Source organism: Artemia sp. Qi Xiang Cuo, chromosome 1, assembly GCF_049724085.1.
Source record: "Artemia sp. Qi Xiang Cuo chromosome 1, ASM4972408v1, whole genome shotgun sequence".
NCBI lineage: Eukaryota > Metazoa > Arthropoda > Branchiopoda > Anostraca > Artemiidae > Artemia > Artemia sp. Qi Xiang Cuo.
In genome coordinates this window covers 84,250,014-84,269,952 of record NC_142794.1, presented here as the reverse complement: position 1 = coordinate 84,269,952, position 19,939 = coordinate 84,250,014, and the positions used below count along the sequence as shown (strand labels likewise).

General features: G+C 35.3%; 1 protein-coding gene across 4 annotated transcripts in view; it reads right to left on the bottom strand.

Annotated features, from left to right (window-relative positions):
• LOC148956830 (vesicle-associated membrane protein-associated protein A-like) overlaps window positions 1-19,939 on the bottom strand; it is a 30,391-nt gene that overhangs the window by 5,996 nt on the left and 4,456 nt on the right. Inside the window, exons 4-5 of one of the 4 annotated variants that reach the window (XR_016141616.1) lie at window positions 18,361-18,513; window positions 8,627-9,815 (exon numbers count right to left, since the gene is read on the bottom strand). Coding sequence is in view for 1 of the 4 variants with exons in the window: in XM_089087458.1 (XP_088943584.1) it covers window positions 9,565-9,819; window positions 18,361-18,378 (273 nt within the window). In the remaining 3 variants the exon portion in view is untranslated. Of the gene's footprint in view, window positions 1-8,626; window positions 9,820-14,175; window positions 18,514-19,939 lie in introns of those variants that run through there. The other 3 variants (XM_089087458.1, XR_016141615.1, XM_089087465.1) reach the window with 3 other exon arrangements.

Here is a 19,939-nt window from a genome sequence, read left to right as displayed (position 1 = left end):
CTAAGGGCTGTGAGGGTGGTTGTCATCCTCTAAGACCTAATTTCCAGAACTTTCAACTACATTAAACAAAGTGGCTATGTCAAAATTTTGATTGGATGTGTCTGGGAAAATGGTGGGTGTGAGAGGAGCGTTAGTCTTTCTCCAATCACTTTCAACTATTATAAAAGGAACTAGCCCTTTCAAACTACAACTAATAGACCTACTACTTATATTTCAGGTTTACTTAATTACATTCTTCTCAGATCTTTACAAAATAAAACGCCTATTTATAGCCAGGTAATTTATATTTTTCTTATATTATTTAATCTTATGACCATTACAGAATAAAAACATTACAAGGTAAATGTTTGAGTTTCTTCGAGGCTTTTTACTTTAAGATTCTTTAATGGCCTTTTTCTATATATCACTTCTAAAAAAATTTATTCAAATTCACGAACGCTCCTATAGCAAACTATATTTATCAAAAACCTTCTTTGTATTGATTTCAAGCAACTTTTTTCTTTAAATCGCTCCAAAATCAAATTTATTTGGCTTTACGCGTACCCCCCTAGTAATTACCCTTTTCACCATTTTTACAACTAAGGACTCTTCATATCATTTATTTCTGAAATTTAATTTTCTTACCTTTGAATATCAAGGAACATGCCCACTACTTTATTCAGATTAGCGACTGCCCCGGCAGTCTTTTGAAAACTCATTTCAGTGACGTTCAAGCCTTACATCTCAATACAGGAAAACTCAACAAGTGGAATAACAAAGGATGAAGCCTTCCTATTGGCCACTTTCTCGTGTCTTCCTCCAAACCGTAATATATGAAAGTTAGAAATTTAAATGTTTTTCAGTTATTTCTAAGATTGCATATTCACAATATTAGCTTTGGATAACCTTTATGGAATTGCCAACAAAGCTATATGGAATGATGGCTATTTACTTGGCAGTCTAGGAAACCCATATGCTAGTGTGGTTTTAGGCAACCAGAAGTATGTCCACCTATGAAAATCGAAGTCCTGCAAGAACCATGGCACTATTTATCATTATGAGACTATACCTATCAGTAGTGAAGAAATGAATTTCAAATGCAAGAAGACGAAAAAGAATGATCTAATTTATCGAGAGAAGGCTATTCCGCTTCTCCACAGCCCAAAAATTAAGGAAAAAGTAGCATTACCAAACGAAAAAAAATTAACCGCATGACTGTAAAGTTTGAAAAGTCTTATACCTGCAGGATATGCAGTAAGACATTTTCACAGGGCTCTAGCCTGTCTACTCATATGAGAATTCATACTGGAGAAAACATTGTACTTGCAAGATATGCTCAAAGTCATTTCCTGGAACTTCAAATTCATCATTGATAATTCATACAAGAGAAAAGCCGTATATCTCCAAGACATGCAGAAAAGCATTTTCATAGAGTTTTAACCTATCTACTCATTTGAGGCTTCACACTGGAGAAAAAATATAAACACCTGCAAGTTATGTGCCAAAAAATTTACACAGAGTTCTATTTGATCTATACAGAGTTCTACTCATTTGAGAATAAATACTGGAGAAAATCAGTATACCTGCATCATCTGTACTAAGTTAATTTCTTGGAAATATGATTTATCCAAGCATTTGAAGCGTCATAAAAAAAACACGAATAAGCTATATTGAATATATTTTCTTTTGGTACTATAAATTCGCAAAGAATTTGTTTTTTCTCTTATATCGTTGATTTAGCAAGAATAATTGCCTTTTTTAAAGGTGAGAGAGCCTTTCAAGGAAAGATATGACCCAAAACTTTAGCAGAATCATAAACAGCCAAAAACAAGCAAAAGGAAACTTGAAAACAATAAAAACTCATGAACAGAAACTTAAAAAAGTCAGAAATACTTGAACAGAAACTTCAAAAGTCAATAACACACGAAATGTAAATTGAAAAAGTAAAAACTCGCGAACATAAACTGGAAAAAGTCATAAATACAAGAACAAAAATTTGAAAAAGTCAGAAAGGCGCAAATAGAAAATTGAAAATGAAGGAACACATGAACAGAAGCCTGAAAAGTCAAAAACACATAAACATAAACTTGAAAAGTCAGAAACACACGAACAGACAGTTGAAAACGTCAGAAACATCCGTATTGAAACTTGAAAATGCTAGAGAAACACGTAAATTCAATTCAATTCAATTGAATTCAATTCAATTCAAAGACATGCGATGCTTTTCGGTCTATTACTAGGGGCTCTTAATTAGGCTAGATGCTAGAACTTAGCGTTAAATCTCTTTTTGTTTCGCTTGATTTTGGTTCGAATCAATTGGGGTTCACTAGGGGTATGGGTTGTGATCATGCATATACCACTTTTTTTTTCAAATTTCAAGTTCTTCTTGGTTTAAAGGAGACCCGTTATATTGTTTATTATTACTACTATTACTACTACTAACAACTCACCGCAGCACCAAGCTGCCTGAGGAAAACACAGCTACGCAAGCTCCTCCTCCATCCCAATCTATCCAAAACCTCCCTTTTTACACCATCCCAAGAAGTTTCCATTTCCTTTAAATCTTTCTTTATGACGTCCTCCCACCCCAGACGAGGACAACCTGCTTTTTATCTAGCCCTAGACGGTTGGGGAAGAAAAGAAAAATCTTCGGCAATCTGTCATCCTTCATCTGCACAACGTGCCCTAGCCACGAGTTTTCTTTTAGAGTTTTAGTTTAGTTATTGTTTAGAGTTTTAGTTAAAAGTTTGAGTTTTAGTTTAGAGTTTTAGTCTAGTTTAAGTTTACTTTAAGTTTAGATTTTTAGTTTCGGTATAGTTTAGAGTTTTAGTTCAAATTTTTAGTTAGAGTTTATTAAATTTGTTCGGATTTTAAGGGAATAACCCTAATCTACACAATTTGGTCTTGATTTTTATGAATTCAAAGTTGACCCTAGTGACCAACTTGACAGTTTTAACAAACAATTTTAAGATTAGAAATTGGCTCTAATTAAAAAAAAAACACCAGAAGACCAAATCTCAGAATTCAACTTGGAGGGACATCACAACCATCTGAGAAAAGCCAGAATGACATGAAAAAGGCCAAAAAGGAGGCTGACAACAAAAAGACAGTGGGAACCATTCAAGCTTGAAATATGAAATTTTCTGCACATGATCTTGGATGAAGCCTACAAAGCAAGTAAAAATCCTCAAAAACTTCAATAGAAGAAAAAATTTGAAAATCCAATCTGGGGTGATATGCCAGAACCAAAGGCTAAGTCTAGCAGAGGGAGCCCAACAAAAAGACCATGCATGCAACCATGCATGCAACCATGACAAACCAAGATTGTTATGAAAAATGTTTTTGCACAAAATAATTGACTGGTTGACTCTGGTTTAACTCTGAAACTGATGAAAAAAAGGAAAGATCTGTCATTTACTACTATTCCCAAAACTAGGTCAATAATTTACCTCCCACCTTTTTTCCTGGGATATTGTGCATACACTCTTTTGACAATCTAAATATATATTGTACCCTTTGATATAGTTTTACTTCCCCTCTAGTTTCCCTGAAAGTTGAAATTCAACACCTAACATCTTACTCTGATCCTGAGACATTGTATATATTCTCCTTTGACAACCTGGATGTACTTAAACCCTTTTGAAGAAACAAATTTGCTCAAAAACGAAAATTGAAACATGCCAAAATAATTGGTCTGGATTGGATAGTTGAAAATAAAACTAACTATGCTAGATGACGCTTATGGATTTTTTCGGGAATTCTATATGGCAGAATGCTAGATTGCACCCCCTTCCGGCAAGGATCTTGCGAGCCGCATGCGGCCCACGTGTTGCCGACCCATACGCTATAGGAAATAAGAATCCATAATGAGAGTAGGCTATTAACAAGAGTAATAGCTGTCGTCTAATATTGGTCTTAAGACTCCCAATAAATTTCGATTCCTCGCACAGTCTAAATGGAATAAGTTTGCAATCTGATGAGGTTCGTAAGCCTGACTTTTTTGAGAAGGGGGGGGAATACTAAAAAAATAAATTTCATTTGATAATTTGACTAAGACGTATCCAAAAACTTGGAAAATCTAGGATCTCGGGGAGCCCAGGCCCCAAGCCCCTCCTCCTACATATGTTACTAAGGCTGATGAAACCTTCACTATGTACTGTCTATATGCATGTTACCATCAAAGTTTAAACCTGTCAAAATTTTACCCAGTTTCTTCTGAAATTAAATCCAGGAGTTTCTAGAGATCAATAGCATTGCAAAAATTCCTACAAGACACAGACCAAAAGTAGATATTTAAGTCTTTAATCAATGTCCTAAGTAAAAACCCTCCCATGCAACAGCCTGCCTGAGGCTGATACGGCCCATTCTCTCCCTCTATCTGTCCAAAACCTCACTCAACCTTAACCTCCCACATAATATATGAGTTTGAAATACTGATGCTACAACTAATGACTCACTGCAGAACTAATCCGCCTAAGGCCAACGCTGCTCATGCTCTACCTCTATCTGTTCAAAGTTTCACTCAAGCTCAACCTCCACCATACTTTACAAGTTCTAAATACTACTAAAAATTAAGCAAGAAAAACGGGTTTTAATTTTATTAACCCTTTTGCGACCGACGGGATTTACAGGTCCCGGCTGAATAAAAGCTGGATTTGGCATCTCGGATTGAAAATAATGAGATATTATAGATGCTGTCCAATACTCCTTTCAGAGACGATTAGATTAATACGTCATTCACCTGTAAAAATTGAATACAAATTGCGCGACATGATCAGTAAATTTGTCATACGTACCAAAGTTAGACAGGAAAATATCTTATTTTGCAATTAAGCAGTTTGGCTGTTGTGATATATGTAGGTAAATGCGATTTTTTTTCCGCATTTAATAAAAACTGATTTATAGTGTGTGTTACATGAAGTCGGGTCATTTTTCCTAGGGTTTGGGATAACAGAACTATTTTGCACTGGGATCCCAAGGTCCCGTCAGTCAGTAAAAGTACTTAATGAGTGAAGTGTGTTTTTGATCTGTTTTCGTACAATTAGTGACATAAGATCTTTTAAAACTAGCTAATATATAGCAAGATACCTGAGCAATAGTAGATGGGGCAGAGGGGAACGCACCATGCATTTGTCTGTCCCCTTAGATCAGTGGTGGATCCAGGGTTTTTTAGGGGGGGGCGCAACATAGGTTGATACAACAAACTTGCATTAGCATTAGGAGCAAGTTTAATTAACGCAAACCTGCGTTAATTAAGTAAAATACACTACTTTAGACCATTTTAGGGGGGCGCGCGCACCCCTCTCCTGGATCAGTCACTGTTTTAGATTTTATTGTTACCTTTTTTTTATCTTCTTGGAAAAATTACCTTTCTTGGCATTTCATTTCTTAGAAATATATTGAGCCCCTTTTCCCTCCTTAATTTTCATGAGTCTGCCATTTTGCAGGAGAATCCTTAGCTTAGAAAATCTTGTTTTTTATTTTATAATTCATTAATGTTGTATTTAATAACTTTTTCGTCTTCATTATTATTTCCCTATATTATTTTGTTGTTTACTGGTGCACTTTTTATATTTATTCATTATTTCTTAATTTTTAATGTTTAGATATATTTACATATTATTATTTATTAAGCTTTTTTTTTATATTAATATTTCGCTATATATTTCTCTGTCTTATTAATGTCATTTATTAATCTTATTTCTTAAAATCAATTTACAATATCATGCATTACCTTACCTTAATTGTTGTGTACATTATTACAAGGGTTTCTTACCTTGTACAAGATAGACTAGTGGGACCTGTATGCATCCCTTGTGTTTAGTTACAGAATGTTTTTTTTCAGAACGTGAAGAAGAAAATAGCCCCAGAAAATCTTTCAACTTTACTAGACAAATTGCCTTCTGACTATGACTCGGACACAGAATTAGAGTCAGATTGCGGCCTGTCTGATGATTAAGGCGTCTTTCTTGAGTCTCGCATCAGCATTGAAGTGCTGGATGCGGTTTTAGTACCAGAGATTGGTTGTGAAGAACCAAAAGGAAATACAGCAGCACCGAACTCCAAATTGCTCCCAAACTGCCGAGCTACAACCATACCAATGGGAAGTACAGTTGGTACTAAGTTTGTTAGGAACCCTGCAAAGCTTACCATAAGAGTTGTTAGATCTTCAGCTGTCATATCTATCTTCTATTGCCATGAAAACTGCAAACGAAAATTCTTCTTTAGATATTCTTTTACCCAGATTTAAGCAGCGAATTTTGGCAGCCCCAACTATGGGAACTTTATCCGCAGAAAGTGGACCAAAATATGACTTTTTTGATGATTGTAGCACACCAGCAGACTTCTTCCTTCAGTTGTGGAACAGGAAGTTACTAGATCAGATTGTTGAGCAAACTAACCTGTACTCCCAGCAAAAGAGATAAATTAGCTTCTGCCAAGATCTTCAAGACCTTAAATGTGACTGAACTCTTGGGTTTCCTAGGCATCAACATAATCATGCCATACCATACAGTCCCAGACATGAAAATGTACTGGGAGAGCTCTGACGATGTACAGGTCCCAGCTATATGTAAGAGCATGACTAGAAACAGATTTTGCCAAATTCGACGATTTATCCATCTCAATGACAACCATGCAATACCCGAAGGGTGTAAGGACAAGCTATTCAAGATTCGACCGTTGATTGAAAAGCTGAACATACAGTTCTCAGGTGCTTGAATGAGGCAGAGGCTCTCTCAGTTGATGAGAGTATGATATTATTTAAGGGTAGATCCAGTATGAAGCAATATAACCCGATGAAACCCATAAAGCGAGGATATAAAATCTGGTGCATTGCATGTATGTCTGGCTACATTTACAGATTTGAAATCTATCAAGGAAAGAAAGAAGAATCATCCGTACAGGCGCAATTGGGATTGGGAAGGAGAGTAGTTGTCGAATTAACTGCTCCCCTCGCGTCCAAACACCACATGGTGTATCTTGTCAATTATATCACTTCGATTGAATTATTGTACTACTTGAAAAAAAAAGGTATTCGTATGTGTGGGACAATAATGAACACAAGAAAGCCGTTACTAAAGTTTTCACATTACGCTAAAAGGGATAGAGGTAATTCAGATGTGTGATTCTCTCAGCGAGAATTTGCTGCATTGAAGAGGAGAGACATTAAAAGGGTCTTTTTGGCGTCCAATTGGCACTCAACTGAGATGGTAACAATTACTAGGAAGAAAAAGGATGGAACCAAATTGACCTTATCTTGTCCAAAAATGGTCAGCGATTATAACAAATACATGGGAGGGGTCGATCAGGCTGACATGTTGCGTGGAATTTACGGATACAATCGAAAGTGCTATAAGTGGTGGCATAGGTTGCTCTTTGGTCTTTTGGATATGACCATCACAAACGCATATGCTTCTTATCAAGTAATGAAGCTAGAAGGGGAAAAATCCCACTGGTAGACTTTAGAAGAAGATTAGTCAGAGGTCTAATACAGTTATTATTGAAGCCACCTATTGAAAAGACAAGGGGACGCCCTCTTTACGGATCTCTTTTAGTGACTGATAGAAATCAGAATATGAGAAGAAGCAAGGGATCTTTCACTTTAACGGATGATGTTCGTCTAGGGAATGTTGGAGCATATTTTCCAGTCTAGTCAGCTGAACGCTCCAGGTCTCGTTGTGAAATCTGTGCAAGTAAAAAGAAGGAATCTCGTCCAAACAGTTAGTCGATCTTGTGGGATTTTTCTATGCTGCAACAAGGAAAAAAACTGCCTTCTTGAGTATCACACAAAGTGAAGTTAAAATGTTTGAATAAATAATAATTTTGGATGACAGGCTGTTGTAAAGCATCATCAGGTATTACATTCAGAAGAATAAAAAGACTAAAATGAAGACTTTCATCTTGGTCAAGTTTTCCAAATCTACATTTACATTCTTGGGAAAAACTTTTAATTTCTTTAAGCTTTATCTCGTAAGTTCGGCTTTTTACATTCTATTTTATTTTTTCTAACTTTCCCGTCGCGCGTTACTGTAATCTCAAAAGAAAGGAGATTCCCTCTCCCAAAAACTACCCCCCCCCTTCGTCATGTGCATTAAAAACGATCGTATTTTTTTTAATTTTAAAGTGTTTGAAATAGATTGAAATATATTTGAGAAATTAGGTCAGGATTACTAACTTATACGTCGGTGTTTTTTGGATAATCAATATCCAGAAAATGTGAACACAAGCAACTGTCAAGTATTTGTGTTCAGGATCTCTAATTTCGGTCAGCAGAAAAAGTATTAAGAGAGCCATGGGGGGGGGGGTAACCTAAAATCTTCGCGGGAGTGTACTTAGCCACTTCTTATGGTTTCTTGGCATTAAGGTGAACAGTATAGTAATGCATAGAAGGCACACGCACTGAGATAAATTCAATTTTATTTATATAGATTGAATTAACTTACCTAATACAGGATAAGTATTAAGACCCCAGACTTTGGATTATTTTTCATCGGGCAATAAGTGACTTGGAAGCAAAAGAAAGTATGATTCTTGTCTTTTTGACATGACTATTTATGATTCTTGAATTTTCTCTACCGGTTGTTTGATGGACTTGAAAAAAAGGCTTCTGAATTTCCTAACGATAGATTAAAAAATAATCTTGCAGATAACCATATTTTATTCCACGCATTCAGTTTCAAATAAACAATGCAACAATTATAAAAGTCACTTTTGGCACGAAATCACACATGTATCAATTATTTTTTATGAGCCTTTCAAGTCCGTTTCTTCTCAAATAGGTGGTGGGCCGGTTCTGTAGCGATGGAAGGGACTGGGGATCAATCTAAAGGGTCATACGAAGCAGTGAATAGCTTCTTTGATGACTTAGGGACCTGACAGGGCTTCTTTGTTGGGGAAACTGGGAATTCATTTGTTTGGGCAGTAGAACAGCCTTGATTTTCTTTCGTTTCTTCACTAGCTTTTCCTTAGAAACATCCTCTTCATCTTGTTTCTTGGTCTTAAACGTCTTACTAAACACGACAAAATCTGGATTAGTTTAGGTTCAATCTTCATCAATAATCACTTTTTTTATTCAATCTTTCTCAATTATCAACTTTTTCCATGCAGTTTGTTAGTAGGCTAATAACTTTTTGTTGAGCCAAAACAACCCTCTTAAGCTTGTAATCAACCGTCAATAGTTTAACAAGGTTCTTGGTACTCCTTTTAAAAAAAGGGAAAGAATAACTTTCCAGACTCTCAATATAAACCCTTTCCATCCTTTAAGTTCCAATCTTCTCAAATAAAAACGAAAAAAGGTTCAGATTCGCCTTCTCAAAACTCGTCTAAAACACTGGACATGTTAAGGCAGATCCGAAAGGATTTTACAAGATTGTTTCTTTACCAGATGTGTACACAGGTACGTTTTTCCAGTTTATCCACTTTTTCTGCTTTTCTATATATTCTAAACAGCATAATATAACACATTTTGAGTTACTGCACCAATCCTATCAAACTTGTGTTTTCAACAGAGAATATAAAGGCCATAGCAGACCACCACTCATTGAGTTCCTCTGTCAAACACAAATCAATATGGCTCAATTAAACTCAATGAAAAGAAAGAAAATAAAAACTCCAAAAGACACCCGTTTTGACAATCTTGTCAATCTTGTCGGGCTTAGAATGCATGGATACGCTCATGAAAGTGTCTGTTGCTTCCTCGGTTTTGGTAACCTCTTGATGATATAACTGCTCCTCACTGGATAATGGGATGAATTTGTCCACTTTATAAACGATACCCTTCAGCCGTGCAACGTCTGATTCACTAGTTTCTACTTTCTTCTTCAATTCCTCAAGGTCTTTCTAAAGAAAATAAATTTATACAATCGAATAAGCATAGAAAATAACACAAAATGAAGTAAAACAAGACAATTGAAAACAATTTAGGCTAATTGAGGATATTGTTAGAATATCCTCATATTTTCTGTGTCAATTATGGAAGTTTAGGCAAGTCAAAAAGTAATTTTTTCCTTGTTGCCTGGAAAAAGCAAAATTTTTTAAGACCCCAAATGAATAGGGCAATCATGATATAAAAATTCGTCTATGAATAGTAATAATATATTTCATGACTAACCAACACTTTCGTTTTTATTTTTTAAATTCTAAAGTTATCCGGTTGCAGGAAGTCTGTTTCCTTCTCTTTAGCAGATTTGTATATTTTTAGCTTTAAAATTTCTTTGTTTTTCATTCCTTTTATTTGTTTTTTTTTTTTTTAAGAGGGAAAATTAATATTTTCGCACAGTATTTCATAAAAATGCAGACCGTACAGTTCAAACTTTAACATGTCTCGTTTGTAAAACTTCATACCAAGCCCACGCCTACCTCTTCGTCAAACTAACAGTAGCACGACGACTTGTAACTGAAATACCTATAACGTACACATTTCTATGAAATGTACGTGCTTATAGCTCTATCTTAATTGAAGTAGTGGCTTATATCAAGCGGCTTAAATTTAGATGTTTTCTTTTTCAAGAAGTCTCCGAGCCTTGAGTTTTTGATATATAGAAAATCCAAACAATATCCTAGATCTTTGCATTTCTTCATAGAGATACCGAAGAAACTTATTTGAGTCCCATTTATAATGAAATAGTTACTACAGATTTTTCACTTTTACGCCATAGTATTTCGCAGCCTAATAAAATGTCAGATGATACCAGGACTGGTAAGCAATTAAATTTTAAAAGGCATTGAATAGAATGAACTCAGATCTAGTTTCTTGAATTGCCATTCAATATCAGGTTTCTTATTCAGTTACCCTTTCACCATTCCATGGGAAGGGTCTATTTTCATTTTAGTGGCTGTTTTTTTACAATTAGTTTTTATTTATTTTAGTGGTTTTGTTTTATGGTCTTCTATTATTTTTCTATTTATGCACTGCGGCGGCTGAACAGAGGTCTCGGCCGAGATATTTACAATGCAATTTCTTTTTTTCACTGACAGGAAATATCCTCGTTTTTTCTTCTGCTTGAGTTTTTTCTCATATTGGCTTAATTTAATCGACAATTAACAGTTATAAGACTCCAGTAGCACTGATTGTCCTTTTCGGCCAACCATCTAGGGCTAAACAAAAACCAGGTCGTCCTCGGTTGGATTGGGAGGATTTCGTAAGAAACAATTTCAGCAAAACGGGAGGGTTTAAAGAGGGAGGCTTTGAATAGATTGGGATGGAGGAGAAACGTGCGTAGCCGCGTTGCCCTCAGGCGGCTTGATGCTGCGGTGAGTTGTTGGCAATAGTGGTAAAACTGGATCAAAAGATGTTGAACTATAAAGACGTTTTACCGTATGTCGTCCACGTATGTTTTATTACGTACGATAATTTCAACTCGTCTCAGGTTTCTACAATGCAATTTCTAATCTACCATTATGCCTTTATATGTTTATTATTAGTTTTATTAGTTCAACCAGAGTTGTGACTTTCAAAAAAAGACATTTTTATCAAAGTCAAAATAGAACTTGAAATAACGTTAAAAAAAAAATCCTGCCGGCCATAACAACACAGAACAAACGAACTAAAAAAAACAGAATATATACACACGACTATATCCAGGGGGGCCATATAACGGGTTTGACACCCCCCCCCAAAAAAAAAAAATTGGTTCAAATCCAAAAAAGTAACAAAAAAGCATATAAAAAATTTTGTACCCCCCCCCAAAAAAAAAACACCCCTCCCGAACAAAAATCCTAGGTACGCCTTTAGATAAGCATGACAAAATGAGGAACTGAGTGTTGCATTTACACATAATACTTAGGTAATAAGCCTTTTCTCAGACTGAAATTGTGCATAATTAATTAATTAAATTAATACACTGATCAATCAAATTAACCAATTAGATATTAATTGATTAAATTATTTATTTTTAAATTAATTTAATTAATTAAATCAAAAACTAATAAGGAAATGCAGGGAAAAAACACTTATTAATCAATTGGCTCAATAAGGCAGACTAACCTTCTACTTAAAAAAAGAGGTGCAACATACCTATTTTGAAACAAAAAACAGCTGGTGGTGGAATTTGGGGGGGGGGGTGCAGGGCTGACTATGATTTGTCCCAATCGGTTCTAGGCGTTTACCCCTACGCTTTCCACTTTAAAAAATTGCTCATTTTTGCTGGACAACACACGAAAATCGGATCGGTACAAAACGGAAACTAAAAAAAAAATCTTAGCCCCAAGACCGACCGGTACTATGGAAAAAACCGATCGGTTTTTGAGCGTTTCCCCATGCGTCTGAAAGGGCTATAACACCAACAGACCTTTTCTGGCCAACACATTGTTGATCAACGATCGTGAGAACAGATTTTGGTTATCAACCATTTTGGATCAAGAAGAACGCAAATTAATGTTGCCATTGGAAAAAAAACAGTGACACTTTCAAATCAATTCTACAGTGTTTTACCATTTTTATTAGACTCATGTTTACTCCTATAATTTTTATTATTTTTACACCTTATCACAACTTGTCAACTGTGAAAGCTTCAGTTTTACACACATACAAATACTCCAGTACCCTTTGGCAGGGGGGGGGGGGGTAGCACAAAAGAAAGCACCTTCTCATGTCATTTTTTAGATAAGAAATCAAGCTGTTAATAAGTATATCAACAATTATTTCAAAGTAGCAGTTTTTCTCTTATAATATTGTAAGAAAAAAACAACAACATGATATTCTGCCTTGAAATTGCTTGATCTGACCAATAAGTTTGACCAACAATGATTTCAATATAAATCGTCGACCAATAAGGTTGATCAGCAATATCGCCAGAAAAGGTCTAATGTAGAAGATGCAGGACTTGGTCTTGCATCGATTCCAAAACTTCAAGTTCGACAATATTCAATTAAGTTTCGCGACAAAATTCGATAGCCTCTGACCAAGGGGCATGTACTCCGATATTTTTTTTTTTCGCTGCTGTTTCTAATATTTCCATATACCTGGCTAAAAAAAGACCATATATAAGGAAGTGAGTAAAGGACAGTGCTATAAAACTGCTGCTAAGCACATCTCTGACCTTGGAAAGAAAAGAAGATTTTTAAGAAAAAAAAAAACAAAAAAAAAGAATGAATAGCTAGACTTGAGCAGTTCCACACTGGAAAAGGAGAAAAAATTCTTCTTCAGCAAACAATTTTCGTTCATAACTTAAGGTATATTTTTCATATTTTTTTGTTATGCCTACATACGATTTTTTGGGGCTATTTCTTCTTGCTGAGAGTATAAATTCTCTGTAATACAGAAAACTCCTCAGCCCCCCCCCCCGATTAAAAAATCTTCGGATCTGAAAGATTATCAACTTGGTGGAAGTGACGAAAGACTTGAAATCGATGGCCATTTATAGTAAAGTCAAGCCAGATAGTTTCTATGAGAGGTAAAGCTGGCGTAACTCTTTCAGAGCTGTATAAAAGTGATTAATTTCACTTCTTGATAATAGTCTATCATCCATCTTAGGGCAGAACTAAGACAGATGGGCATAGAGTTTTGCCTACTGGGAAACTACTACTAGTACTACTAACAACTCACAGCAGCACCAAGCCACCTGAGGCCAACACAGCTGCACACGGTCGTCCTCCGTCCCAATCTATTCAAAGCCTCCCTCTTTACACCCTCTCAAAAAGTTCCAATTTCCCTTAAATCTTCTTTAAGACATCCTCCCATCCCAAACGAGGACAACCTTCTTTACGCTTAGCCCTAGACGGTTGGCCGAAGAGGTTAATCTTTGGCAATCAGTCATCCGCAGAACGTGCCCTATCCATCTCAATTTTTCACTTACTGGAGCCCTAGAAAGTGGGATTAAACAACACTTTTCGAACAGCCTACTGTTTGAAATACAGTCGGTCAGTCGGGTACCCAAAATAATCCGTAGGCAATTTCTCTGGAAAATATCTATCAAATCTTCCTCTGTTTTTCAGAGCGCCCATGCTTCAGAACCATATTTGACCACTGTCATGACTATGACTTCCAGCATTCTAATCTTGGTTCGCAGACTTCTCTTCCATTTCTTCCATACTTTTTTCAACTCTGAAGACACACCCTGGGTTCAAGAAAAGTGAAGCTGTCCACTTGATCGATCTATTCATTACCCAACATCACCTTTTCTTCTTCATTTATTCCTAGTCTTAACGACTTAGTCTTCTCAACATTAATTTTCAAACCTATTCTAGCACCCTAAACTCGCAAAATGTCTAAAAGTCAATTCATTTCGTTCACACTTTCATCAAGGAGGCTTAAATCATCACCATAATCTAAGCCCAGGAAAGTTTTACTTCACCATTTGATTGCGTGTTCTCCCATTACCTTCCCTTTGCTCCTTAAGACTTGGATCAAAATGATCCATTTAAATGGGGATGGAACACAAGCCTCCTTAATGCCTGATTAAATAAGAAATCAACTACTAACCTCATTTCCTACCTTAATTGCAGCAGTTTTATTCTCGTACATAGCACTAATCAGTTTAATGCATTTTTCTGGGATACCATACAAGGATAAGACCTAAGCTAAAACTATTCTATCAACAGAATCAAACGCTTACTCATAATTAATAAAATTGAGGAAATGACGCAGGCACTTCTAAATTATTAACCTAAGAGTAAAAATTTGGACGACACATCCTCTACCTTTTCTAAAGCCACACTGTTCTTCTCTTAAAACTTTGTCTACAGCATCACTAAGTCTAAACTAAACGTTACTAAGTACTTAATAACGTGTAAGTAATTTACTGAGTTAACGAACTCTGTAACGAACCATAGTAAGTGAAAATTTAAAGACATCTAAAAAACAAAAAACAAAAAAACTATCAAGTGAGGAAGAATCCTCAGTTAAAGTAGAAATCAGGAAAAGTCACCATGATTTTGAATAATCTTAGGGGTAAAAGTTTATTGCGAAAATTAATTGTCAATCTATTAATTGACAGCGATTTCTTCTAAGCTTCAAAATTTTGGTTTTATTTTTTATGGGTTTTGAATTGTTGTAATAATCTCTTGTTAAAATGTACACAAATATTTTTGCAAAAGGTCACCAAAAAGCATACCTTTGCCAAAGCTCTTCTATCAGCTGAATCAAACGCTTGCCATAATATACGAAACTGAGAACTAAAGGTGTTTGATGACTCAGGCACTTCTCAATTATTAATCTGAGAGTAAAATTTGGTCGACACATCCTCTACCTTTTCGAAGACCGCACTGTCCCTCTCTTAAAACTTTGTCTACAGCATCTCTAAGTCTAAGAATTATCATCATACTAAGTAATTTGCTACCTAGAGAAACCAGGATAATGCCTCTAATATTGCCACACTCACTCTAATCACCTTTCTTGTACAGGGGTTTTCTTAAAATCGGTTGGTACTTTCTTTTTTTTAAAATCATATTCATAATCTTCAGTAACTTATTTCTAACCTCAAAACCACCATATTTAAGAGACTCATTTTCCACACTATCAGCACCTGAGGTCATATTTTATTTAAATCCTTTTAGTAATGTCACAAATTCTCCCTCACAAAATAAATCCAAACTTCACAAACTTCATCATTTTCCTTTATATCTTTTCTTGTTAATCTATTCCAGTTTAGCACATTCATTTTTCGCCAAGCCAACGAATTTCACTCCCTCCTGCATTAGCCTCTTGCATACATACATGGGTTACGTAATTTGAATTTCTATTTAAGCAAAACAATTTTGCTGAAAGACTTTAATTTTGCTGAAAATATATACAAAACGGAATAGCAAATACACACAATATTTTGGCTTCAGCGACTAATGTGACGTTGTTGGACTATCATAGGTAATTATTGCTTTCGACATTTAAGACAATAACCAAAATATAACAGCATACCCGAATCGGACTGTGCACACCCAAAAATCATCAATTTTGAAGGGGCAAAGTACATATTCTTATATTTATAGACAAATTAACTATAATTAGATCAATAGCATAAAGATCCGGTAAGGTTGAGGAGTCTTCCCCCATCTTTACTTTGAACAGGTATTTTTCAAGTTATAAGCTTTCTAACTTTTCCGTCTTCATTGCTTCTTCTGTCAAAAACGTGCGAGGAAAAACTAAAACATCGCTGTGGTGCTTTAATTTTAAAATCAACAAAGAGCGCATCTGATTTGAGCCTTAAGACGCCATTAAAGACTTTTATATTTATTGCGAATTCGGCACACAGTGGCACCAATTGGTGAGAGGCGAGGGGTGTCAGACAAATACCCTTCCCCCTCGATTTCGAAATGTACATTTTCGGGGGGCAGTTTTACTTGAAAATATCAATGTTTAGGTATTGTCATTGAAATATCGCGAAAAAAAGCCTGCTCTTTGATTTTAAAATAACCCCCCCCCCCGAACTTTCGTCAATTGGCGAAATTGTTTGCCCAACACAAACTCCCCACCTCTTTACTTAAGAAATTTAAAAGTGAACCAAACAGGCAAGTGCGCATAATAAAAAAAACATATAACTTAATTGTGTATGCCATCTGTTTCCCATATACCTGTCATCTCTTTGCGAGGAACAAATACTTTTAGAAATTATTGAGTCTTGAATCTAAATACTAAAATATGAAATATATTTAATTGTATAGAAATTAAATGATGTCTTGAAACTATTCAGTAATTGTTTCTTTTTATTGAACATTAGATATTGAACAGCAACGGACTGCTTGATAAAGTGCGTTGAGCTGAAATACTTCCTCCATATCATGCCTTGGTATTTGGAGGGGTTGTTAGAAGTCTATGGAAAAAATTGATATTAATTAAAAACATACAAAAACATATAACTCTCGAAATACTTGTTTGCAAAAAATCCCACCTTTTTCAAAGTAAGAGGGGGGGGGGGGCATGCATTGCTAAGTTTGTCTCAGCCAAAAAATGTACTTAGCCAACTCAGGCTTAACATAACGAAGAAAAAGACTGGTACACATGGAAATACAAAAATACTACCGCTTTGTAACAATAAACTACATCCTTTCTCACTAGATATTAAAAAAAAGAATTAATATTTATTATCATTAATAGATAACGTAATTTACAAAACATTTCTTAGAAGCGTGACAATTTTAAGTTAGACGGTGTGGAGGGGGGGGGGGGTACAGGAAATACTATTCTAGTAATTACTAAAGAAAATTATAAACGCTTGAAATTTTGTTATTGCATAAAGAAGAAGAATAAAAAGGGAAAGCATAGAAAAAAGAAATAATCCCTAAGATTTTGAGCTTTGAGAATCCCCAACGGCTTCAAGGTTTTTTTGTTTTGACGTGAATTGTGATATAGAACCATAACCCATGGCTATTTTGTTGAATAAACAATACGAAAATCAGACACGATTCTAATCTGATTCGTATTTAACCCAAAGGCCCCAATGTTGGGTAAGGGCATTTTCCCCCTCTAGATTTTAAAAATAAATATTTTGGTATTTTCATTCAAATATAAAATACAAAAGCAACAAAATTACTACCCTCCCCTATACTTTGACTTTTTTTAAACTTTATAAGAGGAAATCTTTTTTTCTTTGAATTTAAAACAACAACTAGGTTAGAATTTTCTGAAAATTCGATGATGTTGCAAAAAGGTGATGAAAAAAAATGTAATGTTGCAAATCTTGCACTACAAGAAAAAAAATATTAAAACCTAAATAGAAATGTCGAGAGATGTAACTCAACAAATCTTGCTCTATCTCAGATTATCATGAAATGGGAATCCCCTATTAAAGTGGAGCAAGGGAGTGGGGAATAATAGGTGAATTTAATTTATTATTTATTTATTATACACACCCTTACATAGCTGAAAATTAAATCTTTTGTGACTTTACAAACTAACTCCCAACTCCCGCATTGGCTGAAAAATTTCAGCAATTGCTGAACAACTGAATCAATGCCTGATTTCTCTCATACAAAATAGGTAAGGGGCCACAATTTTCAGCCCTTACAATTTTTGTTTCCTAGCTCTGGGAGCTAATTACTTGAAAACAGCTAATTTAGTATTAAACTAATTAAGATAATTAGCTAATTAAACTAATTACATGAAAATAGAAAATCTAATTTAGTATTCAACCATTAAAATGACACCTCTAGACTTAACCACAGACAATTTTGAGATGCAAACAATAAAAAAAAATTAAGTAAGAGAAAATTTGAAAACATAAGATAGAGAAGGAATGGGAAGGACACGAGAAAAGTTAACAACAACAAAAATAACAAATTATAAGCAACTTGAATCCAAAAAACACATGCCTCTAAATAATAAAGGTGCTGTCATGTATCACACAACCTCACCAGAGTTCTTAGTTCTTTCAAGGGTATAAATGGCAGGAAAGTATTGCAAACAATACATCGGCAAGAGGTTTGACTAATAAAGCAACAGCAACTTACATAATCAAACAGCAACATATATACAGCAGAGAAAATAGCAACAGCAACTTATATAATCAAACAGCAGTGTTTGATTATATAAACAGCAGCTTATATAATCAATCAAGCAGCTCCGTTGAATGTTTCACAGTCAATGGCTTTTTCGGCAGCATCCTGTAAAAAGAAAACAGAAAGTCAGTAAATAGCAGGTATTAATACTAGATCCATATAGAGGGTTCAAACAAAACAAAAATTTTCAAACAAACAAGTCAAAAAAAAATTTCGGGGGGGGGGGGGGTTCAAACCCCCTACCCCGAAATTTTTGTTTGACTCGTAAAAACATAACAAAAATGGATATAAACAAATTTTACATGCGTTTTTTTATTTTTTTTTGTTTCTGCCCCCCCCCCCGAAAAAAATCTTTGAGTAAAACCCCCCTCCGAAAAGAAAATCCTGGGTACGGCCTTGGTTTAGTCTCTACTGGATCTGGCTAAGATCTTACTCATGAGCTACAGTTTGGCAGCGACAGTTGAGACATATAAAGTTATAAAACCTATTTGAGAGCAAATTTGAACTTAGCGAACTTTACAGGTAGCGCATTTTTAATGGCATAGCAAGTTTTAATGACAGAGATTACTCTTGTTGAATCCAAACCATTATAAAGGCAGCGCTAAAGCACTCCCTCAGCAAAGAGAGATATGGCTTCAATGTTTTATTCAGTTCCCCATGTCACTTTGAAGTTGTTGTAGACATTTCGGAAGAGGTTCATTCGGTTGGGAATTGGAAGTTCTAGTAAGTTCTAGTAATTATTGGATGCATAATGAACGGTGGCGAACAAATCTTAGCAGGTCTCCCGCTCCACATGGCCACTTTCACAAGTGATTCCCAACGATAGCATGGCCTGCCCCAATTGAAGATAAGTATAATTTTTTTTTCATTCGCGAATGTACTTGGGAATGAACTGAAAATTTTTCATCGCGATTTTTATAGTATTTAATGATGTCGTACGTCAGTCAGTTGTCATTTGAAAAACTTGCTGATTTATGTGGTGACAAATTGGACAAGATCATTGAGTCTCAGGCTGAGTTTTATAGTAAATTAGACTCGATTTCAGTGGAAATTGTGTCATTAAAAAGTGATGCAGCGAAGCGTGATTCACGAATACGTGAGCTTGGATCTACACTACAAGATCAGAAGCTTAAATCTGAAGCTCTACAAAAAAGGCTGCTCGCTTTTGGAATTGAAGACCGAAGGCTTAACTTGGTGATTCATGGCTTACCGGATGGAAAATATGACGAAACGCCAGAAAATAATGTGAAAAACCTCTTCACACTTCAGGAATAAGATAGATATTGCTGAGACAGTAATTATAATTAAGTGCTATTGTTTCGCTTCTCGCTCAGCATATGTTACTGACTCCCGCCAACGTAAAAGTAAGCAAAAACAGGTGAAGCCAGTGCTTGTATCATTAGGATCTGAAAATGATATTCAAAAGGTAATGTCGAACGTTGGTAAACTAAAGGCGAGTGTTATAGTTATTTTTACAGACTTGCCACCTGAATTGAATTTGCGAAGAAGTGAGGTGTTGACTAAGTCACGT